The sequence below is a fragment of the Stegodyphus dumicola genome, chromosome 12 (assembly GCF_044657685.1).
Source record: "Stegodyphus dumicola isolate Sdum_Otavi_A_Nest chromosome 12, ASM4465768v1".
Lineage (NCBI taxonomy): Eukaryota > Metazoa > Arthropoda > Arachnida > Araneae > Eresidae > Stegodyphus > Stegodyphus dumicola.
The window spans coordinates 81,151,187-81,178,886 of NC_140779.1; the positions used below are offsets into that span (position 1 = coordinate 81,151,187).

The 27,700-nt window shown below is 33.5% G+C and overlaps 2 protein-coding genes across 7 annotated transcripts in view; one reads left to right on the forward strand and one right to left on the reverse strand.

Moving 5' to 3' along the window:
• The window catches only part of LOC118203849 (peptidoglycan recognition protein-like), a 34,879-nt gene extending 29,236 nt beyond the window's left edge, over positions 1 to 5,643 (forward strand). Inside the window, exon 4 of one of the 2 annotated variants that reach the window (XM_035376145.2) lies at positions 5,230 to 5,640. In XM_035376145.2, coding sequence (XP_035232036.1) covers positions 5,230 to 5,394 — 165 coding nt within the window. In that variant the 3' untranslated portion in view covers positions 5,395 to 5,640. Of the gene's footprint in view, positions 1 to 5,229 lie in introns of both variants that reach the window. The other variant, XM_035376146.2, reaches the window with a different exon arrangement.
• The window catches only part of LOC118203848 (peptidoglycan-recognition protein 1-like), a 109,356-nt gene that overhangs the window by 55,014 nt on the left and 26,642 nt on the right, over positions 1 to 27,700 (reverse strand). For 3 of the 5 annotated variants that reach the window (XM_085806645.1, XM_085806641.1, XM_085806644.1), the window contains exon 4: positions 27,454 to 27,659. In XM_085806645.1, the coding sequence (XP_085662771.1) occupies positions 27,454 to 27,659 (206 nt within the window). Of the gene's footprint in view, positions 1 to 13,253; positions 13,567 to 19,777; positions 19,924 to 27,453; positions 27,660 to 27,700 lie in introns of those variants that run through there. The other 2 variants (XM_085806642.1, XM_085806643.1) reach the window with 2 other exon arrangements.

A 27,700-nucleotide genomic window follows, 5' to 3' on the forward strand; every position in this document is an offset into this window, starting at 1 on the left:
AACTGGCTTAAACCAGTGAGACAAGCACTATTGGCAAGAATAAAGTAACACCGAAAATAGACTGCTATCGTAGAATTTCAATTAGTACGTGGCCTTTAGCAGGCAGAACACGCTCTGTCTAAGCAATCTAAAACATCGCTTTAAATACTAGCTCTTTCTACCTCATTTGAATGTGCAAACTAAAATTGGTAGTCTTGCAAGAAAAAAAAAAAAAAAAAAAAAAGATCCCATTTATACAGGTTTGTTTAGTGTTTGTTTTCGTGACGTGTAACTTTGGCATTAACTGGAGTATTATTGCGTTCAAATCTGTATTGCAGAATACAGATTAGTTAGATTAGAAGAGCATGTTGTAAAACAGTTACCATTCCTCTCAAGGTTTGTTACCTTTCATAACATCAAGGCTCAACAATGTCTCAGTTGAGATGACGGCTAACATTGGTAGTTAGGTTCAAATTTTGACAGAGATGAGCATTCTTGTAGTTTTCTTCGTGGGTTAGATGAATATGAGTCGGTTTATTTCAGATATTTCTCCATAAAGGTATCCATACGACTAAGCAGATAACCTTAGTGCGCCTTGCCTCAATCAGTCTCTCCAATCCAATAAAATTGATTTCAGTCATAACAGCAACTTAAAACCGCTTTCACAATAAGTGTAGTTTTCATGGCTAAACATCCTTATTGAAATTTAGTTACTTATGTGTAAGTTTCACTTATAAAGTCCTCCACGGCATCCCTACCCTTAAGCAGACAGCCTTAATGTGCTTTGCCTAAATCAAACTATCCAAATCAATTTAATTTCGCTCCTTTATGATAGCGACATAAAAACACTTTCACAACAAGTACCATTTTAGTACTTTTCCCATGTGCAAGGTAAATATGAATCAATTTCCTTTAGAAAGTCCTTCACGAAAGTATCTCTATACTTAAGCAGATAATCTAGTGTGTTCTTTCTCAGTTATATCCAATCCAATTGAATTCAATCATGACAACAAAGTAAAACCACTTTCACAATAAGTATCGTTTTCATGATTTTTTCTATAAGTAAGGTGAGGAGTCAATTTCCTTTAAAAAGCCTTCCAAGAAAGCATCACTATACATAAGCATATACCCTAGTGTAATTTGCTTTCCGTTTCGCCATAATATCGACATAATAAGACTTGAAAGCCGTTTAAGTTCCTCCCCCCCCCCGCACACATGTAAACCGAATATGAGTCAGTTTTTCTTAGAAAGTCTTTTACAAAGTTCTCTTAAGCAGATGACCGTGGTGTGCTGTGCTTCAAGCAAACAATTTAGTCCAATCTATTCATTTCATTCAGAATACAAACAAAAAAGTATTGTTACGGATTTCGTATTTAAATAGCTAATGTTAGTTGAATTATAAATTAAATTGTTTTATTCTCCGTGCAGTGCAGCGCGTGGCGAATATTGAAGGAAAGCTAAGCCGGAAAGCTAAAAATACAACAGTACGTGCATTTTAACATTTAATAAATATATATCTTTTTTTGAGTTCGAGAAAGCTCCAGAAAGTTCTCGCGCGCGATTTAAAAATCTTGTAAAAAAGAGGAAAAACCTCTCAATTCCATTATTTTAGTTAGTTTGTTTAGAAAACTGCTGTTGTTGACTGTAGCGAATTCGCGGATTAGCTTTCTCTGGCTGTTTTGAATTAAGTTCTCTTGAACGTTTGAGTAGTTATTCGTGCAGTATTACAATATCTCACAGTAGTTAAAAATAACTACTGTGAGATATTGTAATACTGCACGAATATTTTAGGAAATTTAAGCATATTTGTTGTGATAATAATAAATTTTTGTTCATGTTTCATCGGACTTGTGCATTCATTTCGTAACGAACCCGTAAGCACGCAACAATTTTTGGTGTCAGGAGAGGGGTTTGAATGCCAATTACTGGAGCGATGGAAGAACAATTGAGGCAGCTCATCATTGCTTTTGCTGCATTCCAAGAAAGGATGGAAGCTGGCCAAACATCATTTAAAGAAGGGATGAAAGACTCTGTTAAAGAAGAGATTAAATACATTAAAGAGGAGATGATCTAGTCAGGAAAAGATTGAAGCAGAACAACAAAAGATTGAAGCAGGACAACAAAAGATTGAAACAGGTCAAGAAGAGATGAAAAGAGAAATTACCTGCATAATAGAAAATAAATTTGAAGCTATGGAAGGCAGAATTGATACAGTTGAAAATAAAGTTGGACAAATTGAAGAAAAGGTTTCTTCCGTAAAAGATCAAATTGAAGAAAGAGTTTCTTCGGTGAAAGAAGAAATAGAAGGAAGAGTTTCTTCTGTAAAAGAACATATAGAAGAGAGAGTTTCTGCTGTGGAGGAACGAATTGAAGTAAGAGTTTGTGCCGTCCAACACCAAATCGAACAACAAATTGATGATAGGGTTCCTGCAGTAGCCAAAGAAGTGGATATTTTAAAGAAATTCGTAGCGACGGCAGGGAACAATAGTGATGGTTTTAAATTTTTACCCATGCCTGCTCGTTCCTCTCTGAAGTTATCTACATATGATGCGAAGACCTCTTGGCAGTGTATAAAACACACTTTTCTATAGTGGCGGAAGCGAATGGATGGGATTCCCAAGCTAAGGCTTGTCATCTCGCCGCTTCTTTGAGAGCAGACGCAGCGGATATCCTTCAGACTCTTCCCGAAAACAAAAGGTTAGATTTCGAAGCTCTGTCTGGCGCGTTAGAGCTGCGCTTTGGGGAGAAGTGTTTAAAAGACTACAGCAGGCTTCAGTTAAAATCCCGCCAACAGAAAACCACGGAAACACTCCAGGAACTCGCCACAGATGTTGAAAGGCTATCTATCTCACCTTTTTGGAGTGCCCGACAGAAACAAAGGAAATCCTGTCCCTGCAATATTTCATCGACGGCATCCGGGATCCTGAAGTACAGAAAGCTCTACGAATGGCGGATGTTAAAGATCTTAAAAGCGCTCTATCGTACCTCATGAAATTCGAGGCAGCCCAGCAAGCCACTCGTTGAGACCGCCACCCAGTCAGAGCTGTGCGAGTCCACGAGTCAGTGGATCAATTGATGGCTCGTTTAGATGATTTATCCAGACGAGTCGACGCTTTGATACAGAGTAGCAGTGAGAACAAAGTGGCTGTAAAGTGTTGGAGATGTGGTTCTGAAGGTTACCTACGACGGAATTGCAGAACACCCTGGGGTACGGAAAATAAAACAGATGATTTTGCGAGACAAGTCTTGAAAACGGAACTCTTGAAGTCTTGCTTGAAACGGAACAGAAGTGAAAAGAAACCAGTTGTAATGTGCTGGAACTGTGGTGTTGAAGGCCATGTGCGAAGGAACTGCAGAACAAAGCACGGAAAATATGACAAACGAGTAACTGAAGAACACCCCGGAGCACAGAAATTGATATCATTTCCCAGCAGCGGCGGAGGAAACAAATGAATGACCATATCGAGGAACAGAGGTTGCCAGAAAATGAAAAACCTTGTTTTAAAGCATTCAAGATTTCTACAGTGAATGGCAACAGTAACGGACTGTCCACCAATGGACATATCGATGGAGTTCTTTGCAATATGATCAATGACACAAGATCTAATTTTACTATCATTCGGAGAGATTTAGCTCAACAATTTAAAGATAAACTGATTTGGACGCCATCCTGTGTTACCCTCCAGACTGCGTCTGCCGAAGAAATCTCCATCCATAGCTGGGAAGTTAAACGTGAGCATCACGTTTGGAAGTGCCGTCTACCATCATATTGCTTATGTGGCGGATATCACAGATCTATGCATACTTGGATTGGACTTTTTAAGGAAATACAATTTTTCCTTAGACTTCAAAAACAACAAGCTGTTCTCAGCATCTGAGGACATGACTATCCATACTCAAAAGGGTTCATCGCCAGAAAACGCCGACGTCCCATGTAAAAGACCCTACTCTGAAAGCTGCCGAAATCATACTAGGGTTGGAGAGAAACATCAGACTACCGGTTATTCTCCATCCCAAATGCTCTTCGGTCGAGACCTTCGTCTGCCTTGTGACAGTTTGTTTGTTCGCCATACGGATGCGCCTTCATCGCCTGAGGAATACATCCAAGATGTCCAGGTCCGTTTTGAAGTGATGCACCGTTCCTCACGAAAGCGAGTGAACTTGGCAACGGAGAAAATGAAGACCAATTCGGCAAAAGAGCTATTGGACATCAATTTCCAGGAAGGAGAGAAGGTGTGGCTGTGGAACCCGATTCGACGAAAAAGACTCAGGCCTAAATTACAGTCACCTTGGGATGGTCCGTACACAATCCTAAACAGACTGAATGACGTCGTGGTTCGGATCCGTAAGTCTTCGAACTCTGAACCTAAAGTCGTTCATTACGACAGGTTAGCTCATTACTATGGCTATAGTACGTAATGTAAATAATTGTAAATAGTGTAAGACCATGGTCCTTTTCGTTTCTAAATGTGTAGTGTTTGATTTCTATTTTGTATTTGATTTCTATTTAGTATTTGATATCATTTGATTTGTATTTAGTATTTGATTGCATTTATTGTTCATATTTTTCTGTTATTGTAATGTAATGCTTATTATTGCATTTATGTCCTTAGTTGTAAGTTTGGCTTCCTGTCCAGGGATTGTACTGCCCGGGACGTGCAGTCCTTGGGAAGGGGGCAATGTTACGGATTTCTTATTTAAATAGCTAATGTTAGTTGAATTATAAATTAAATTGTTTTATTCCCCGTGCAGTGCAGCGCGTGACGAATATTGAAGGAAAGCTAAGCCGAAAAGCTAAAAATACAACAGCACGTGCATTTTAACATTTAATAAATATATATCTTTTTTTGAGTTCGAGAAAGTTCCAGAAAGTTCTCGCGCGCGATTTAAAATCTTATAAAAAGGAGGAAAACCTCTCAATTCCATTATTTTAGTTAGTTTGTTGTTGTTTTAAGAGTTTGTTTAGAAAACTGCTGTTGTTGACTGTAGCGAATTCGCGGATTAGCTTTCTCTGGCTGTTTTGAATTAAGTTCTCTTGAACGTTTGAGTAGTTAAAAGATAACTACTGTGAGATATTGTAATACTGCACGAAAATTTTAGGCAATTTAAGCATATTTGTTGTGATAATAATAATCTTTTGTTCATTTTTCATCGGACTTGTGCATTCATTTCGTAACGAACCGGTACGCACGCAACAGTATTTTCACGAGTATCATTAATTGAGGTAATTTAAGAAACTTAATATTTCAGGGTTATTTAACACCAACCGTGGAAGTACATGGTGACAGAGATGTTACTTGCACAGAATCTCCTGGTGATCGCCTGTATGCCATCATCAAACAATGGAAAAACTTCAAAGGAGGAAGGATGCTCTATTATAACTGTAGAATTTCAACTGTTGATCCACGAGCTTGAGAGTTCAAACTTGCATTCAACATCTCTTCTAGTTACAAGAAAGATGAATTTTTAAATGCATCAGAAAGATTCTTTTTTCTTTTTATTTGCCAAAAGTTAAGTCTGTTCAGATTTTGAAAATATAAGCATTTCATGAAATAAAAATTAGTCTATATTTTCCTGTAATTTTAAGGTAAAAAATACGTATTTCATTTATAAGCAGTTAGCTGAAGAAACATGAGAAAATTAAGTAACACTAAAACCAGCCAGATTAGATTGGGAGAATTCTAATGTTATTTATTTTCAATTTTTCAAACCTTAAAGTTTTATGTAATAACAACTTCCCGCTATTTATAAATTTTATAGCAGTTTTGATATTGATCTGGCTCAGAATAAATATAACACTGGAAAGCAAAAGAAGAATTTCTCATACTTTAAGTAAATGAATATTTTGATCTTGCGTTACGAAAGGTCAAACATTAATAATACAGAATTCAAAATTAGGCTAAAAAATAACCTTTAGCTTGTAAGATTCTCACTAGTGTAATTCTCAGTTACTGTAAAAAGTGACGAATCTTAAGAACTAGTTAGCGAATAATCGCTTAAGTTCGTGTGTCAAGAAACAACAAGATGGAAGGGTAACTGACCCTTTATTATTCCAATAAGATTTAACAAAACTCTGACTTGGAGTGTACAATCAAAGCCGACACTAGGACTTGAATTTAAGAGACTAAAAATTAGACTAAAACTAAGATTAACTAAAGAAATATAGCCGAAGCTATCAAGATTCTAGACTAGTTGGCCCCTTAACTTTATTTGACTACGAAGCTTATCAAGGGCCTGAGTACGGCCGAGCGTAATAACAGCTTTGAGAGAGAGAGAGTAGCCAAAAGGCAGACGCGCGTAAATCAGAAACTCTGATTCTCTCTCACCAAGACCAAAGAACTTCGCGGTTAAATACCGCTCTTCCTCATTATGTATTCAGACATGATTCTAAACTACGTTCTGGCCGAAAGTAGTAAGTTGAAGTTAAGAATTTGACAAGAAAGGAACTTAAAATTTAACTGTTAATAAAATTAACATAATCCTTACAAGTTTATTTTGAATTTTAATTTATTAATTGAATCAAAATTTAGCATATTATGAATAAAGCTCTGTCCATTTTGAAAAAGGGCAGTCAGACACAGGTCTTTGTTTTCGTTCCTAAAGAAGAGGGAGCTGTGTATTATACCAATAGAGTTATACCACTAAATTCAATAGAGTTTTCTTTAGAATCTACTCAAAACTAGGGCTGCTTTTTTGCTTAGTTTCAGATGTTATACTGGCGTCTTTCTCTTCCAGTTTAATACAGCATTCATTATAAAAAGTAAGGAATATGCACCCTGAATTTTTTTTGAGGTTAACTAATTACTGTTAAATGAACAAATAAACAAAACTGTATTAATTTTATATTGAAAGCTTAATACAATACAAATGATGCTTAATTCTGATTCTATCTTAATTCTGATCTTTTAAAAACAATGTTTTCCCTATACTTAAAAACAATATTTTTCCTATTGTAACAATGTAAAATAGGAAACATTGTTTCCTATTTTATCTAAACAACGGAACATTGTTTATCTAAACAACAAAAGGAAAAACTTTGTTTAAACTTATAAACAATGCTTTTCCTTTTATTAGTATCTGAAAACAGGTTATTATTTTGAGTATTCGAAGAATTCGTTTCTGCAGAAAATTGCATATTTTAAAAACAATGCACTTTTGATTTTCCAGTTGTATAATGTATTTTATTTATCTTCTAACAGGCCTGACATCATTTGACTTTACTTAATTAAGAGTTTTATCAAGATTCGTAGCCATTTTTTTATATAGAAATTAGGATTATTATAGATCAGCAATGAAAACAATTAAGGATCTCTCAGCAAATAAAAATAGAATAAAGTAGAGCCATATTCGCTTCAGCCCCTTTCACTCTTGTAATATCATTCTAAGAATGAAACAAAGTTATGTACGATGCATTATTATGAAATATAATCTGATAATGACTTAACTGTAAAACAAGTTTGATAATAAAACCAAAACCGTAAAAATTCTCAAACTAAATTAGGGATATAATTTCGTGAACCATTTATAATATTTTACACTTACATTAACAGAAACGCATATTTTAAAGAAGGTTTGCATGGTCACAATTTGAAAAAGTTCTCATATCTTTAAACATATTCATTAAAAAGTACTATTAGAATCCCAACGTGTGTAAATTTTTCACTTTAAATTAATAGATAACTACACAAATAAGATATTAAATTCGTTTCTTAAAGATATCAGAACGTTTACATGTACGTATTAAAAGATACAAAATATCCAGTACACAGTAAAATAATCATGTGTTGTATAAATATGAAGATTTTCGGTTATTTTAGCATCTTGTGTCCATTTTCTTTTCTTTACCTATTTTCTAACTTCATTTCCTTTGATAAACAAATTTCAGTATTCCTATTGGTATCTGCGTCATCTGCTATTTCATATAGCATTTAGTTATTATTTAATCCGTTTGAAGAAAAGTTTGTTTTTGCTTTTACTACAGTTTTTTCTTCAATAATTTTCCTTATTATCATTAAATAAATTAATGCTTTTTATTATAAATACATAGAATTTCACAATACTTGGAAAGCGCAGAAGAAATTGCTAATCACATATTTTAGCGATTTCAATGCTACAAATCTGATGTATTCACCACATAGCTTCCTTGTGCGGAATATTAAATTATGCGCATTTTTTCATTTAAACGTATTTCCTCGAAATTCATTAGAGATATATTTCTCATTCAACTAATTCAATTCTCACTTCTCAGCAAGGCAAAAATACGCAAAAACTCAAAATATTTTCATTAAAAATTAAAAGATGTAGAAAAACATAAATCATCAAATACAGTTAAAACAATTAAAGAAACAATTTTTACAATTAAAATTAGAGATTCTGCGCAAAAACAAGCAATTCGACCAGCAGCAAGAAGGCAGATTTTTCGGTGTTTTCTTTTTGGTCCCACTTGGCAAAAAAGGCACTGAAGGTGCGGAAAGACTTCTTAATTCACTATTCTGCTAAGTTCCAAATGTAAAACAAATACGGCTGTTATGGTTTATAAAAAAAAGTTAGGCTTAGCCGCACTTAAACAACTTTTAAATTGTTGATAATTCTATAGTTATTGCATGCAGATCAACTAAACGCATAAAAACCTTAATCGGCAGATAAGAATAACATAATTCAATCATTATTAAGGCAAAAAATGCACAGTTTACCACGCTTTCAACAAGATGTCTGCTCTTGTTTTCTCGATGCAATTGTTCGATCACTTATTAAAGTGAAATCAGTTCGTGAATGAATAGCGATCTTGTTGAAAACGTGACATTTCAACAAGAGCTTTCCATGAACTGTAAAAGAGCTACAACTAATTTGACATTGAAGAATCGGTCTTTTTGCAAAACTGAGTTTTATAAGCGGTGAAGATGAGTTTAATAAATGGCGGTTTTTCTATTGATTAGTGTATATTCGTTCTGGTTCGCTGGAAATTTGAACGTAATATGCGGCTCAATTTATTAACCAGTGAGTTTAATAAGAGTCCGCCACTATTTATGTAACTGTCGTAATTACTCAATGCATAATATACTATTTACATCGCGAAAGGTATTTTAAAAGCCTCTTTCTTCTAACGGGAAGGGGGAGAAGATTGGCATTCTTGAAATCTTTTGAAAGGGGCTGTGGTACGAGTGGTGTTGCGTCACCAGATTTCCTTGTCTGATTGTTTAACATCCAATGAAAAATAGTCCTTGATGATTTGATTATATCAGCACAATGTAGATGTAGAAAATTTTAAAAATCAAATTAATATGGGAATTAATATGAATTATCAATAATATGAGTTATCAAGTTAATCAAATTAATATGAGTTAATATGGGAAGGTTAAAAAAGAGGGTGGAATTTTATAAGAATTTATAGACTGAAGCTTTCCAAATGGTCTAGAGTTTGCCTATTACGGTGCATTGTGCAATCCCGCCGTACGCCCCGTATCCAGTATTTATTACAAAAATAATGATGTAGGATAGTAGTAGATTACAAAATAGTCTGAATACAATTTGAAATTCACAATAGCGAGGGTAGTAATCACCATCCAAATCTACGAGTTTCTACCAACGTCTTAGTAGTTTTTCAAAGCCTTCGACATAGAAACTTTGTGGCCCAGAGTCCAAAAACAGATCAACTTCATTTCGGAAGTCCTGTCCAGAATGGAAAGTAGCACCAGTACGATGTAGTTACATTTGTGATAAAAAGATTAAAGTTCGAAGGAGCAATGTCGGGCTATATGGAGGGTGTGGCAAAATATCCGCTTAGAGTCCGTACAGAGTCCAGCCGATGAATGCAGACACATGCGGTCTTGCATTATCTTGATGGAACATTACCTTTTTGGTCCGGAACTCTTCGACGTTTTTCCTTGATAACAGCGTCAATACGGACTGACATCTCGCTGTATAACTTACTGTTGAGGGTTTTACCCTTTTTCCAGATACTTCTTGTGGATAATACCACGGCAGTCCCATTAGATACAAAGCATGATCTTTTTGTTAGTCAAATTGCGCTTTGCGATGCTACCGACGGGGTCACCGGATGCAGACTAAACCTTTCTCGAACTTTGAAGTAAATCCACTTTTCATCACAAGTGAAGATCCGGTCAAGAATTTTGTCCTTGCATTGATATTCAAGCAGAAAAGAGCAGGCCGGAACACGTCTGTCCTTATTTGCTTGAGTCAGTTCATGCGGCACCCAGCGATTGAACTTAAGTTTTATGTGATGCATAGCATTAACCTCTAACTCCTTAACAAGCTCTTGAGTAGTTGCATACTGATCTTCTTCCACAAATTTTCGCAGGCGATCCTCATCAACATCTGTAGGTCGGCCAAAGCGCTCTGCTACTTAAATGTCATAGTAGTTTTTGAACTTTCGGTACCAAATCTTCACAGTGTCGTATGATACAACATTAGTACCTAAAGCTATACACATGATTTGGTGACATTCTGTAGCTGAACTTTTGCAACAGAATTGTAAGTAAATGATGGTTCTAATCTGGTAGTGTGATAGTTCCATTTCAGACACCTTGTACTTAATGAAAAGGACATTATTTTACAGATTTCACAATATAGTATTCTAAAGCAAGTCTCTTTCTTTCAAATGCTAAAAATAATTTGACAAAATAAGATTAAACACGCCAACGCGAACTGTTTGCTCAGATGATATTTGCGATGGCGGAATACGTTAAAACAGATATTAATCGAAAATATAAATAGAAAAAACTTGTAAAAATATAAACGAATGAAATTTACCAAAAATTTAAGTATTACTTACAGAGGTCTCATTTAAGTATTACTTACAGAGGTCTCATTTAAGTATTACTTACAGACGTCTCATTGACTGTATGTTCGATTATAACGAATAGAACAAAATGTTTATACAGAAGGTTTGAATTATTTGAGAATATGCTGTTGATTTCTTTGTTTAATTTAAGGAAGATTGAGAAGGCTCCAATAACGTTTTCAGGATTATTCCGTGGAATTTTCTTATTTCCTAATCTGACTTTTAAATTAGTTTTAATAGAATGTTTCGAAATATTAACCTAAAATTGAAAGTTTTTACGAATTTGTAGTTGTTAGATGAAATACTGGGCATCTGACCACATTATTTGAGTTTCAATCAGATATTAGTTGTTTGCGTAGCGTCCATGGTTGGCATTTGTTGAATAGCAAAGATTTCCTTTGCAGAATTCGATTCCGGGCCAGCAGCCAGACCTAGGCTTTTTGGAAGTTTTCCTCTTGAGATTTAACCCTTTACGGCACAGTGTCTCCAGTTTGAACACAGTTAAAAATTTCCTTCTGTACGCACAGAAAACTTGAATGAAAAAGGATTTATAGGTTACTATAGGTTACTCTGAACCTTCTTTATTTATAGTAGATGGCGGCTCAAAACAAACCAGTCCATATATTTTAGCCATGTTTAGTTTTTTAAGACCCTCATTTTTCAAAGAAATTTTCCAGATTTTTTTAGGGTATAAAAGGAATTGTTTGAAAAGAAATTTATATGTTATTTTTTTGGCTGTATGTTAATAATCTTATTCTATATTAGTTTTAAATTTTTACCTTGAAATCTTGCCTAAAATCAAACCGCGAACCCTAGGTGGGCCCAGACCGGACTCACCGATAATCTAGGACAACTGAGAGTCTGTATTCTTTGTTTATCCTCATCTCATCGGTCAGTTCATTGACAACAAGGCTCGTTTCAGCACTCTTTTTGAAGCTCTATTCAATCAGTGTGCCACTTTGGGCACACCCACAGAATTAAAACGATAAGTGCTATCTTCACAAAATTTTACTTGTGTGCTCCACTAGGCCTAATTAGACTGCCTACCTTTTTTATTATCAAAATTCTGACTTTAAAAGGTAGTGTGCCGGAAAGGGTTAAAGGGCTTTTCGGGCCTTTTTTTTTTTTTTTTTTTCGCAATTAACAGCACGTGTCAAATTATGGTTGCAGTACGTAAAGTTCGCAATCCATTTGGCTTCACTTTCTGAGCAGTTCTTTACACACCTTCGCTTGAGGCAAGATTTTTACAAGATTTAAGTTCATGCACCTTTGTTTTCCACTATGCTTATCTTAGGGGTAACTGAGTGCGTTCTCACTAAATATTCGATAAGATAGATTAGTGATGAAATTAACTCTCTTTTTCATCTTTTCCAGAACGGTAGAAATTGATTTATTCTGTAAATCCCAATTCGCTTCACTCTGTGCTGGAGAAGATATTTTTGTGCCAAAAATTCTTCCGTACTGCTAGTTATGAACGGAAAGCGTTCTGCATTGAAAATAATGGGAGCATTACTCGAAAATTATATGACGGATGTAGCAAAATCTACACCTGCAGGTTAATGGAGGGACGTCATTGGACTAGAGGGACTAAGATAGAGACCTAGCGTTTTAGACATCAACAGTTTCAAGTCTGTTTTTACCTACTTCCGAAATTATTAAAAACAGAATCATTTTATCTATTTTGAAACAGTGTGTCTGTCATTAAAGAACAGTCAGGTTTTTCTCGAATGGGAGGAGCTCCCTTTCGTCGGCTTCATGCGAGGAAGTGCCGGCGGTAAGCCATAAGAAATTTTAATTTTCTAATGACTCTTATCGAGGAAATTAATTTAACTTTTAGGGCTATATTTAAATTCTTCATGACAGCGTTCTTGTAATGAAAACGTTCAGAGCAAAATATATTGACGCAATAATTCCAAGTAAAGATTATGGTGAGGAATATATTATAACTGTTGTCATTTAAATTGTTAAGCCAGTGAACGAACTTAGAATTAAAGTTTATCCTATAGTCTTCGACTATTAGGCTTAGTTTAAATTCTGAAATTTACTGTTACTTTAAGTTGCGTTCCCACAAATGGTGGCTAGGCTAGTATTGTGAGTTCGAGACGTGGGTTTAGGTTCAAGTTCTGATTTTAATAAAAGGGTCATTTTAACCGTTTCAAGACTCTGCTGTTCATTTGAGACAGCGGTAATTCGCTTATTGTCTGTTAGTTTGATATTACGTTGTGCTACCAAAGAAGATCAAACTCCATGGCATAAATTTCATTTTTGTAACTTCTTTATACTGATGTTGTAATACAGGCGAAGAACATCGTATAATTATGTTTAAGTGAAGGTTTATTCTTACTTTTACTTAACTGTCGAATGTTACATGCATCTTTATAAATACTTTGGTATTGAAACACCATTTAATAGTTTTAAAAGTATTAGACATGGTGTAATATTTCTGTATGGACAGCATCCATTTACAACAGAGTAAAAGGAAAAATAAAATACTTCAGTTTTTATTTTTCAATAGAAACATTCTTCTTTAATACTATTATTATTCCTTAGCAAATTCACTCAATAAGCGTTATTTTAATATAACGGAAGAATAATCTAAAATATTCTCAAGTATTTCATATCTGTTGATTATTGTTGCATGTTTATAGTCAGCATTTGTAACCTTCAAGTTTTCCTCCTTTAAAACGAGGCCATTGTTGAATGATTCTGTATAAGGCATCACCGGGGGAAAAAGTGCACGTACCATCGCGAGCACCGTGTATTTCCCGAGTTCGTGATATGTAGCCCTAAAATAGAAATATAATAATTTAGTTAAATTTCAGTAATTTATTTCCGTATGAATAATGTAGAGAATTTATAACAAGATTAGACACTAAAATTCGCGAAACGTCTTATTGAGGGGAAAAAACCAACAGAAATACATACAATGTACACTGCGCTAAGGGAAAAAAAGGGGGGACAGTTCTATATCTCCCGCTCTACTGGGCCAATTGACGAAATTCAAATCGCTTTTTTTTTGTGAGTGTGTGTGTGTGTTTCGAAAGCGCGACTTAGGATATATACTAGATTTATATGTAGCATTATTCTAACATAGGTATTTTGTCATAAAATCGTACCTTTTCTGAAATGACATGCCATTTTGTTTTCCATATTTCGATTCTACGATTCATTGTATTCATTGTGCCTAAATATTAAACTTTGTAAAATTTGGTGCAAAATTTATGAAGAAATTCAAAAATTTATCTTAGCGTATTTCTTCAGTTTTCGCCAAGGATAATTTACTTGGCGAACTTCTTAATTTATAGCAACCTATTTCCTTTTCTTTTTGCACTGTAGATGAGCGGAAAAAACGTCATAGTTCGTACTTTCAAATAATATTATCAAAGTGCGTAAACTACATTTGGCTTTATTATCGCTAAAAAAAAAAAAAAAATGCCAAATTTCAAAACACTTCAATATGTAAACTGACGTATATCTTAGAAAATTTTGAATAAAAACTCTATTTCTTGTAGGTGTGTCTAAAAATATATCTACTTTAAGACGATGCTAAAAATTTTACAGGTTATATTATAAGGTATTTCTCCCACTTCTTTAGCGTGCCTTCGTGTTGAAACGGTAGCACGCTGGGCCGGTATTCCAGAGGTCCGCGGTTCGACTCCCGGCGAAGGCGTTGTTAATTTTTCATTTTTTCTGGCTTTCAGAAAAATACCTAATGACTGTACAGTGGCGCCCGAACTAAAAGGGTTGTGGATGATGATTCTCCGCACCCAGGATTTGGCGAGTAGGTCCCCTAAAACCCTAATCGCCCTTTAAAAAGGGGAGTATATAAGGTATTTCTCCCACTTCTTTAGCGTGCCTTCGTGGTGTAACGGCAGCACGCTGGGCCGGTATTCCAGAGGTCCGCGGTTCGATTCCCGCTGAAGGGAATTAAATTTCTGTTAATTTTTCATCTTCTCTGGCTGTCAAAAAATACCTAATGTCTCTACAATATTACAAAATGTTTTTAGAAAAAATTATAAAGAATATTTAAAAATACAAATTTTAAAAATAAATCATAAAAAATGTGCGAATTATATTTGGATTAAGCTTAAATTTCTAATTCTGGAAGAAGGAATTAAGTAAGCTTAATAGAAAAAAGCGATATTATTGAATATATACCAAATTCACTTAACATTGAGAAGCTAAAATTTTGCGAGCTAATTTTTTAAAGACTACTCGTGCGATTTTTACAAAACTTGGCATTTTGGCATATTTTGAGTCGTAGAATCGATGGAAAAAAATTAGTACGCCATTTCAAAAAAAGTCCGATTTTGTGTCAAAATACCTATATTAGAACAACGCTATATATAAATCTAATACATAGCCTAAGCCGCGCTAAAAACGCAAGATGAATTAGTCAATCGGCCCAGTTGAACAAGAGATATAGAACTGTCCTTTTTTTCCCTTCCCTTCCCCCCTTTTTTCGGCAGTGTACATATATATGATAATAAATTTTATATTTCATTGAATTCTATAGCACTAAAACTAACTTCGAACTACTGAGAGTTTATTTACATACTGCTAGCTGAATTGCTTTTGTTGGGGCTGGGTGATGTGCTAATGCGCAGTGTCAGCAGAAAAAAATATTTGAAGCCATTAGGGAAAAATAGACGCCTTTGTATCTTGCGTACATAATATTTACAAGGAAATTTTCCTTAGATGCACCCGTACTGTTCAAGATGATTTGGGTCTTGAACCGTGAATGATTACTTAGACAAATACTATCAGAGGTGTTATTTAATTATGCTCCAGAAATGTTGCTGAGTATCACAAGTGATCGTCTTTGGAAAAAGGCCACAGAAATTTCTTTATATATTTATTTGCAATATTTATTTGATGCAACCTTAAAAATTGTTCGACTGTACTTTAAACTCGAAACAATACGAAAATCTATTTTTTAAGACAGAAGAGAAACACGGTACTATAAAACATAAATTATTAGAGCAACAAGTTTGTGTCTGGCTTAGATTTTGGTCAAGACTCTGTTTATTTCGAGGGCAAACAGGTACAGGTCTCTCTTCATCAGGAGCGAAGAAGTCACCTTCCGAAATTAAAGAATCCAGCAACTACGTGGAAGAGTGAGGCAAAACCCCATTTGATGAAGGGGGAACCCTCCTCCTTTAGTCCTGATGAAGTGAGACCTGTACCTTAGTTGCTCTCGAAATCAATAGCGTCTTGACTAAAGTCTACGCCCAACACAAGCTTGTAGCTTTGCTAATTTTATAATCAATCTTCTGTTTGTTTACGAGAAAGAAAAGCGCAGCCATAACTTGGCACCATAACCTAAATGTATCTAATGGTAGAAGCAACCCTGCATACGAGATTTATTCTTAAGTACAATAATACTAGCTTCTAATTTACAAACGTTACCAAAGCCTCTACCCGTCGTAAGTTTCTTGCCAACATATATGAAACTTCATATAACAATAATGTAAGGTGGTTTTTCTCCAGTAATATGAACGAAGCTAGATAAAAAGGTTTCAAAAACGGAACAACAGGTAGAACAACCCAGAAGTCAGGAAAGAGCAAATATAATTTTTACAGACTTGAAACATATTGCATAGTCTGAATTTTGTTTTAAGTCGCATAAATAATTTATTTTATTGAAATACGTGTGGAAGAAAAGATTATTGAGCAAAGAATCAGTTAACATGATCATCTTAAGCCACGCGTGTCTAAAACCGCACATGTGAGTACAGTACAACCCCAATTATTCGAACTCCGATTATCCGATTAGCTGATTATCCGAATCGCCTTCAAAATTTAAGAAGAAGAACTGAAGAAGAGAAGGAAAAGGAGAAAAAGAAAAAAGAAGCGCAAGAAAAGGAAAGGGAAGAGACAGGAGAAGAGGAGGATGACGTGTCACTCGAGGAATTAAGAAGCATTCTTTTGAAAATTCCTGGATGTTCAGAAGTTAGTGCGGAGGATACAGCAGAATGGATGGTGTGTGATTCATTAGACCCTGGTTTCAAAATCCTTAATGATGATCAACTTATTGGAAGTGTGAGAGAAGAAAGTGTCGAGGAAGAAGATAACCTTAATGTCGAAGCTGAAGTAGATACGGGACTACCAGCATTGTCAAGCGGATGCGCAACTTGGTTGCCCGAAAACGAATTACTTTGACCGAGATGTTCAGGAAGCAATGACTTTTAGCACTTGTAAGTACTGTACAGTACGCTATATAACACGTGCGTAAAAGCTTTGCCTTTTCCTTTTAATTAATTAAAAACCTCCCTTTCTTTAAAAATAGTTTTTCTTTCATTTTCAACATACAGTACATATAGTAATTAATTAAATTGTATGTAGATTCTTTCTTTGAAAAAATCCAATTATCTGAATTTTTGATTATCCAAATGGGGTTCGGTCCCAACTGATTCGGATAATTGGAGTTCTACTGTATACGTAGAATGCTACAGGAAAGTTAAGTAAAACGCGATTGTTATTCATACTTAATTCTACGTGAAAAACTGTTAAGTTTATGTTTATTTCATAAACTATTAGCCTTTAGTATTTTAAACTTTTCCCACTACATGTTCCTCATTTTCTTTCAGATTAAGACATGATGTAAATTTCCAAGATTCTATTTTTTAAAATGCATTTAATTTGAAAAGAACTATAGATTTATTTCCAACTCTCCTAGAACATATTATTTTTCTGCCGAGAAATCAGTACTCCAGAAGGATCATCATTTAAATCTTATAAATGAGAAATGTTTCTTCACATATAAAATTAAGTCATCTAATTATGTACAGAAATGTTTAAAATATCTGAAACATTACTTCTATTCTTGATCTCTTTCTCGTCCAATGAAGCTCCCAGATGTTTTATACACCTACGGATTTATATACTGGGATTTTATGTTCGAATATTTTATTATAATTATCTAAAAATAAGAAAAGCTTTTATTTCCTTCCGCTATTAATTTTTATATAAATTAATTTTATATCAGAAAAAGGTTTTTCTTAAATAAATATTACATAAAGCTATAAAAGTACTAATTAACTGCAAAGTACTATGAAAAAATAATGGAAGGAAGTCATTTTTTATTTCTAGTGGAAATAAAAAAAATTAGGAACGTATGTATCATTTTAAGCAAGAATGTGCTTGTTCATTTAATTAAAATATAATAGTGTTATTACATTGAATTATCAAAGGGAAGTAGCAGAAAAATCACTACTTTATACGAAATGGTTTTATAGTTTTCAATCTTTCTAACATTGAAGAAGCTTATATTACTAGAAATTACATTTTCCATTGCTGTTGTACCTTTCACCCAAGGTATATTTTTTAAAGATAATTTTGAACTCCTTATAAGGTATTTCTCCCACCTAGCGTGCCTTCGTGGTGCAACGGTAGCTCGCTGGGCCGGTATTCCAGAGGTCCGTGGTTCTATTCCCGGCAATGGCGATTACATTATTTTTCATCTTTTCTGCTTCCAATTAACCTAATGACTCTACATCCTCAAGATTTACAGAATTCAATAGGTGTTCAGTTTGATGGAGGATTTAATGGACCTTTGTACTGGGCAACACTGGACATACTATATTCTAACTTCCCCCCTTTTCAGCGAAGTAATTTTTTCAAGGCTTAGAAATTTTCTTCGAATCTTCGTTTGACTGTTCACAAAATCTTCGATAAGTAAGACGAGATCAAATCGATATTGTATGACCAGTAATGGTATGATGATAAACTTCTGCTCAAATTTTCTAGCAATTTTTCTCAGATCTAGTACTAGTTTTTCAGCGTAATTCGCTTTGAGCAAGAATGTTGTTAGCTCCACAGTAAGATTTAATCTATATACTTGAACTGTTCTGCTGTTTCTAAAAGATATCAAAGTCCTGCAGACCCTATATTATACTGGAAGAGAGTTATCGCTGTAGTCTGAAACTCCACTACTTTCGAGTATTTAAATTAATATAAGATAACATTAAATTCAAATGGAGGTAACATGTAGTCTGCGACTGCTCATGAAAAAGACTAATTAAGCTGGCTCATAATTACCGGGGCGTATTTTAAACGTAGCCTAAGAAGTTCCTAAAGCCAGAATATAACTTAGAGCTAACGATAGTGAGTAACAGCAAAACGAGGCTACCAGAAGCTCTAAATCTTAAACATTCAAGCCCTCGGTTTAAATACACAAATAATTAAGTTGCATTCTGTTGAGGACTACAAAAAGAAGAAGTTATAATAAAGGTCAAATCGTAATAACTGGTTAATTAACACAAAATCTTACATATTCTTGATTATGTCTTCTGTCTAATTCCTTCATTATTATATAATTCAGACGTTTTGTATCAAAGTTTTGATATTTGAATTTATCTGCTCACAATATTTTCATATATTTCCTGTTATCTGTTTCCCATATTTCTTGGCAAAGCTAACTAGTTTTGCTAAGTACAAACTATGTGGTAACGATTCCATAATTCTTCATGATGCAAAGTAATAATCAGATAGAAATTCTACTAGATGTAATTCTTCCAAATGATATATTTTTACACTGTGCTTGTTCTTTGAGCAGTCAATCCACAAAATTTCATATTTCATATGAACGATTATTGAACTTCCATATTAATTTGCTTTGATTATTATCTTTTTTTCAAAGTTAATAACCGTCATGAGTTTATTTTTAATATTTATATTTTAAAAATATTTTTAGTTATCTTTTCACATTGTCAGGAGTGTATTTTATAGCATACAGTGTCCAAGTACCTTTTATTTTGCTTCTCTATTCAATTTTGATGACTTCGTTTCAATATTTGTTATACTAAAATACTAGGAAAATTACATTTTACATTTCTGTGTTTCTCAAAGTTCACGAAAAGTAACCACTCTTTCCTTCATTCCCACGAGAGTGTAACAAAATGAAAATATTAAACAATAAATATTTTTATTTTTAAATAAAAGATTCAGTACAAAGTATAAATAAATTTAGGAAATTTAAAATTATTTACGATTCACAAAGATATTAATTTTCATCGAAATAAAATCTTAGGCAAAATTAAAAAGCTTTTTTTTTCCTATTCTATATATTTCAATGCCAATATTGCTTGAACAGAGCTAGAGCAGACATTCAAACGTACAAATAAGGAGGTATTGAAAGGTTGCTGCAAGAAACAAAAACAAAATAAATAAAAAAATCTGAAAGGTTTCAAATTTTAAATTACGTCCAAATGGGCGTTTTTTTAACGTTTTGTGTGTTAACTTTATTTATTAAATACCATGTTCTTTGCACTTAAATCATAAAATTCAGTTCAATAGCAATGTCGCAAAATAATTTTAAAATGAGCCTATCTTTAGAATTTCCGATACACAGTTCCGCGCGCTGGAGATAAAAAGAGATTATTCCATCCCCGTAGAGTGTTACCATTGCTCGCTTTGAAATCCTTGAGTTTGTTAATAAAAAATTCGTTAAAGTTTTACAAAATATGAAATCGATAATAAAACAAATTCTAAATTTCAAATTTGGTCTTCCACATGGCCGTATTCGTAGGAGGATTACGTCATTCAAAATTCGACGGCTCTATGTACCGTTGTTCTATCACAGTGCGAGAAATATACATACATTTATGCAGATTTTTCATTATTTAATTTCTTCAAATATAATGCAGGACTCTAACATTTGGTGACAACAGTTTGAAAAGTGAAACGGACATTTATAGTGATTCAACGCAAAATCGCAAAACGAAAACAATTGTCCTTCAGGAAAAAAGCCTCTTTGGACTAATAAAATTTTTGTTTTGCAGTTTTGCACAAATTATATAAATTCTCTACTGCTGTGAATGAGTACACGCAGATGTCTGAAATAGCATGCAATTCCGTTTTTACTTTCTATATCCAGGTAGATAACATGAGACAAATTCTGTTAAAATTATGTGATGAGTTTTGCACCTTTTTAACCTCAGTGTAAAATTCCATATTTTAGATAACCTAAGATAGTTTATGAAGAGAATCATTGTTATTACAGGTGTGTTGTCGCACTGATGCGAAACATATGAACTTACTTAACAATATGAGGCGAAATTTGTCGACACGTAAAAGCCTTCGAATTTTTGTCAAAATTTGCCTGTAGAAACGCAGGCGTACGACTTGACAAAAGAGTTATAAAATATTATTTAAAAATATATATACGGGCTCTGCAAACGATCTTGAATGTCTGTATAATAGCATTTCTTAAAAGCAATTTCAAAAGAAATATCACCGGGTGCTTTGAAATGAAAGGAGAAAAAATACAGAATACAGAAATCAGCAGCAAAATGACATACAGTAAATATTCAATAACTATTCTAAAATAATTTTCTTAGGCAGAAATTTCCTAAAAGACCTGATATTAATAAAACAATCGCAACAAATTTGGAGAAATTATTTAAAATGATATATGACTTAGAGGAGGGAGAGAAAAAGTATAAGTAATGAAGTACGAAAAGATGATTTGAAATGAAAAGTAAAAAAATACCAGAATACATTAAACAGCAAAAAAATGACATCCAGTATAAGCATTCAATAACTATTCTAAAATAATTTTTTAGACAGGAATTGACTAAAATAAGGAAGCCTAGATATTAATAAAACAATCGCAAAATATTACGAGAAATTATTTGAAATGATATTGACTAGGAGAGGGAAGAGGTGTGTGTGATTATGGCAAAGCCTCGAGGGCTATCTGCCTAAGGGAAGGGATGCCTTCGTGGAGGACTTTCTAAGGAAAACTGGCTCGTATACACGTGACACATGGGGAAAACCACGAAAACGCCCATGCAGCCATGCCCGTTCGCGGGATTCGAACCTCGGACCGAACTACCAGTGTTCAGCGACTTTACCGCTCGGCCGCTGGTGGGCCAGAGAGGGAAGAGGAAAATATAAAAATGAAGTAGGAAAAGATGATGGCTGTTAATGAAATAGAAATTATGAGCGAAAAATAGTTCATGAAATATTGGTGTGGAAGTAATGGTAAAAATTTAATAAATAAGGAAATTAATCATATTTTGTTTGAAATAAAATATATTTTTTCTCTAGGAAAAAAAAAAAAAAAAAACAGAGTAAAAAATTTATTGGAAAGATAACGAATTGATTGCATTGAGTCTACATGCTTTATCCGCCACTGAAATCATTTCTAGGCGAAATTACAGATCAATAATCAAGTGTCTCATATAAAAACTCTAAATGGCTGATTTGGGATTTTTATTCCCGTAATGGAAACTGAAAATAGGCGTCAGAAATTAGTTATAAAAGACTGCATGGGTGTGTCGCAAGAACACCAGATCTGCATTAAAAAGCCGAACGCGAACAACGTTTTATTGATTTTTTTTTCGATTAAAATGTCAAACAAAGAAAAGAATCAGTTTCTGGCAGCGAGTTCCGATCGATTCTAGATCCTAGCACCATTAACAGGACATGAATCAAATATTCACTCCTATTAGTTTCCGGCAGAAATGATACTCAGTACTTTTTAGTCTTTTAAAGACCTGCAATTCGTGCTTGAAAAGAGTGTTTTAATTTTTATGCTGTTTAAAGGAAATTGAATTCGTTCCATTACCCTACTGTCAAAGTAAAATCCATATAGCATCAAAAAACATTCGAAAGTTTTTTTAGCCTAAAAGAGGCGTTACTCCCGAATGGGATATTAGTCTCGAAACGGCATTTTGCGTTGTTTCACTATAAATGTCCGTTTCACTTTTCAAACTGTTGCCACCAAATATTATTGCCCTGTATTATATTTAAAGAATGTAAATAAGGACAAATCTGCATGAATGTATGCATGTTTCTCGCATTCTTAAAAACAACAGTAACTAAAGACATCAAATTTTGAATAACGTAGTCCTCCACCGTCCTCCAAAATTCAGGCACCTGGATGCCCGAATTTTAAATGTGTTTTCTTATCTATTTCGTATTTCGTAAACCTTTGACGAATTTTTGATGAAAAAAATCAACGATTTTAAAGCGAGCGGTGGCAACACTGTACGGCAAAAACATTTCTGGCAGAGAGTTTCTTACAAGATTCATTATATTATTCGTACAGGATAAGAACATTTCTTACAGGATTATTAAGTTTCCAGTGCGCGAGACTGTCTATCGGAAATTATAAAAATATACTGTTTTTAAATATTTTCTGATTTTACTGTTGAATTTCATGCAGCGCTAGCGCCAAGAACACGATACTTAATAAATAAAGTAAACATACAAAACGTTAGTAATAAAAATAATTAAAAAAATTTGTAATGCCTTCTTAGTTAAAAAAAACTGAATATTGATACTGCTATGCCCCTTTTAAAAGTTTTGTAATTTTGTTGTTCAATTGAATATGCGTAAGGGCGAAGAAAATGATGCTTAATTAAAAAAGCTAAAAGTTAGTAGGAAGGAGTGTCAGCAGAATGGTAGACTGCGAAAACCTCGACAAACTATTTTGGGTAACCATTAAATTCTGAAACCTTTTTTTATTATTATTGTTATTTTAATTTTATTTCTTAAAACAGAATTTTAAAAGAAAAAGAGGGGTAGATAAATATGTAGTGAATAATAAAAGATACTTCAGGATATTTGAAATAGCATGCACAATATCAGTAGCGTTGTTGACTACTGTTACGTTCTTTCATTGCTTTCAGAAGTTGTACGGTAAACAGATTTATGATTACTTTTTGATTTTCTGATAGTGGTTTGATTGTAATCCTCTCTTGAATTTTTGAAAACATTATACTTCTATTTTCAGATAATCTTAACGAACGAAAACGCAGACTCAAGTGAAGGACATTCAGTGGCCAAATGATTCTCCCTCTGGCGAAATTTGGCAAACAAGATGTAACTTCCTAAGAAAAACATCTAATAAAATAGGAAGAATTCTCTAAGTTTTGAGGCCATGGCTTCATGCGAGAATCAAAAATTAATTATCACAGAAAAATATACGATAATATGATGAAATACTTCATTAATTCTTAGTAAGATAGAATTCTTCACATTTAATGGAATTTTTTAACCTTATTTTTCTTGAAAACACGAAGTATCTAATAATCCTGTAACTTGGATACAACTAGAATAGAGTTCATAACAGTATGGACAGAACTAGAATGAACTGTTATGCGTAGAAGAAAGAACTATTTTTTTAAAAAATTCAAGGAATCTCAATATCATATGATCTAAAGTTTTGAGTACTCATAAAGTCAGCTAGATGATACGGAATTAACTGTAAATCGCATGTTAATCGCCTTAATTCATCTTTATTGCATTATGATCTATTAAGTTTAATTATGATTCTACCTTCTTTTTGTTAATTGTATCCTAGAACGAATAATTTGACTTTCATCTGACTGAAAGTGGGCTGACCGGCGGCCGAGCGTTAAAAATCTTTAAACACTAGTAGTTCCCGATCTCAGGCGAACGGGCTGGCTACATGGACGCTTTGGGTTTTTCCATGTACAAAGTGTATACTAGCCATTTCTCTTAGAAAGTCCTCCTTGAAGGCATCCCTCTTCTTAGGCAGATAGTCCAGGTATGCTTTGCCATAATCAAATAAACCAAATCAAACCAAAATGTCTCCGAAAATACTCAATACTTTTCCAGTTGATATTTAAAACTCTATTCGTGGCATCTTTAAAAAAACTGCAACTTTATTCCATGCTGAAGACAGCCATTTCGCTGCAATAGCTTGAATACCGAATGCTGTGCCAGCCCTAACGGAAAAAAGAATTATTTCCAATATTCTTGCAGCATAGAGTTAACTTATGGATAAGGTCATATACCTTGCGGAACAAGGTTAATCTTCTAATGTTCTCTTTTTCTGTACTTTTGTCCAGTTTGAATTCTTTTGAAAGTTTCAAATCGAGATTTGTTTTCCAAAAAATTATTTTAAAACTATTAAATTTTATTCCGCGCTTCTAATATTAGGCTTAAAATTAAAAAAAAATGAAAATATGTTTTTTGGGACTTCTGAACAATTCAACAAATCGAAAATCTCTCTTTTTAATGTAAATTTTACGTTTTGAAAATATTCTTATAAAATCATAATTAATTGAACTTTTGAATAGCACTTTTTCTTACGTTTTTTGAATGAAATGTACATGTATTGTCATCGCTTTCTTTCTCAAATGAAAATAAAATTAATAATACTTAAATTATACGAATTATTAAACCTTTATTCCTTTTTGACAAAATTAGAAAGTAATTACATGGATATGGAAATCTAAAAATGAGCATAATTGTAAAACTTTAGATAACATTTCTGAGAATCTTGACGCTTTTAAAGATATTTTTGAGAAAACTGTACTCTAGATCCGGGTTTCTTAAACTTTTTTCAGTCGTGACCCCCTTTATCATTGAGATTTTTTTTCTACCCCCAGGACTCCATACTATTTACAAAAATTTTGTGGGACCTCCATCAATAAGTGACAGACGAAATGACAGCGTCACGTGCAAGGAAAATGAACGTTTATATTATAAAAAGAATGAGCCAAAACGTTTTCGTTTTTTGTTTGTCTGTATTGTCTTATCTTTATCTATTTTCAGATACATTGTGTAACAATATTTGGTAATTGTAAAATTATTATAATAATTTAAAGAAATATCAAAACTGCTAAAATTTTTGGCGACCTCCTGCTGCAGGTCCCGCGACACCCAGTTTAAGAAAACCTGCTCTAGATCATAAAATAAATTTCACTTTTTTCATGTGTTCTAAAATATCTTTAAGCAATGTTTGAAAATTAGAACAATTTTTAAGCAACGATCTAATGTATATCATACAATGATTTACTGAAGATCTTGCATGTTATATAAAGACAAATGTAAAGAAGAACTTGAAGATTATAAACAGTTTTAAATGAGGTAATTGTAGTCCTTCTTTTTCCGTACATGCAGATAAACATTAATTTTCCACATAAATGTATGAAAATATGGTAACCAAGGAAAGCGTTAACAAAATTATTCACTTTTAAAGCAGCATCACAAATCGAATGTTTTACATTTGCCTCTAAATTTGAAATAACGAAGTTTGCAATTAATTATCTCTTGATACATATATATAATATGTAAACAAGGAGGGAATTTATTTACTTATTCATTTAATCAATTATCGCAAAAACGCTACAATATAACTTAAAACGAAAGAAGCCTTACACAAGCTTAGCTCAAGGCATTCGAAGGGAAACTATATGTTAAAAATGGGGATTTGATATAATTTTCATAATTTGGATTATGGCAAAGCGCGGGAGGATTACTTATTTAATGAGGAAGGACGCTTTTTTAGAAAACGTTTTTAAAGGAAACTGGCTCATATTTTTTAACACGGAGAAAATAAGAATACGCTTTTGCAACTACACCGTTTGCCGGAATTTGAATCTCGGCTACTAGTACGATCACTGCACCCGAAGAAAGCTACAAAACATCCATTGCAGGGAGCAGATTCAATAAAATTCTAACGCAAATTAAGCTATTCAGTTTCCAGTAGTCTTACCGTCTCGACTGCTGCTGAACAAGCGAGAAAGAAAAAATGATTTGGGGTTTCAATAATTTAATATTTTAAAAATACAATAATGTATCAAATGATAGATAAAGAAATATACTTAGAGCTTATTATTATTATTAATTTAAAGCAAAGAAATTTATTCTTATTCGTCGTCCTTGGTTTTTTTTAAAGATAAAATTGGTATACTTTAATGGCAGGGAAACAAACAATAGGCTGTAAAATAAAGGGACAACATTGATTTCATTGTATTATTTATAACTGCAAAATTTTTTTTAAAAAACTTATGTTTTTCGTCATTTTTCAAAGATCTACAGTGCTGAATGTAGATCTTTGAAACTGATCTCAGTGATGAGTGAGATCAGTGTGTAGTACGTTTTCTTCGTTTCCGCACGTGTAAGTTGAATGCACGTGTATGTTGAGTCAGTTTTCATTAAAACTTTTTCCAAGAAGGCTTCCATCTCGTTACATAGATAGACGTAATGTGCTCTACCGTAATCAAATAATTTTTTTAACCCAATGGCAGGCACTTGTCTGTTGAGCACTGGCCACTCCAAAGTTCATAAATGGTGACCATTTTATTGTGGAGGCATTTAATAGGCGGCCGCTGTTGCCTCCTATGAAGATACGGACAGTTACAACCATGCCTTCTTCGGGATTCGAAACTCGGGCCCTTCGTTACCACAGTCGGCTTCCCTAACGTCTATACTGTCTGAGCGGCAGTAATCAACTAATCCAGTCTAATCCATTCCAATCCAAACCAAAGAGCTATAATTACAGTACCTTTCTCATTTTAAAATGTTGTCAATTATAAAATGAGCTTTTCAATTTCAGTATCATCAATAGAAAATAAAATCAATAGAAAATTTCTAGTCTTAGGTAATAAAATAAATAAATAAAGTGATTTGTTTCATCTAACAAATATCTTTTTAACAATTGAATTCACTTTGGTAACAATTATAGTATTCCTATTTAAATTAGTAATTTAAAAATATTTTGCTTCAGATAAATTAGTAGGCTTGGAAATTTTGCGAATTTAAAAGATGCTATCAATTTTAGTATGCATCCTTTTTTTAGAGATATTTACGTAAAAATAAAAGGTTCCTCTTAGAATCAATTAGGAATTACCCCTGTATAGCGTTTTTTTGTTATAGTTTTTTTATCTTTCACATATTTCTGTAACATTTACCTGTTGTATTCCACAGATTATAAGTCGTCGTGCTGCATTTAGCATCTGGCTGTTAGGTTCTACATTCATATAATTTCCAATAAAAGCGATACCATGCGATTTTGAGTTCCATCCATAAGTATGAATACCTTGGCGCGTCCAGCCTACTCCTTCGTAAACTCTGCCATCGCCACCAATTACGAAAGTATAACTAATATCTGACCATCCTGAAATAAATGTCACAAAAGTTTCAAATCATTTATTACAA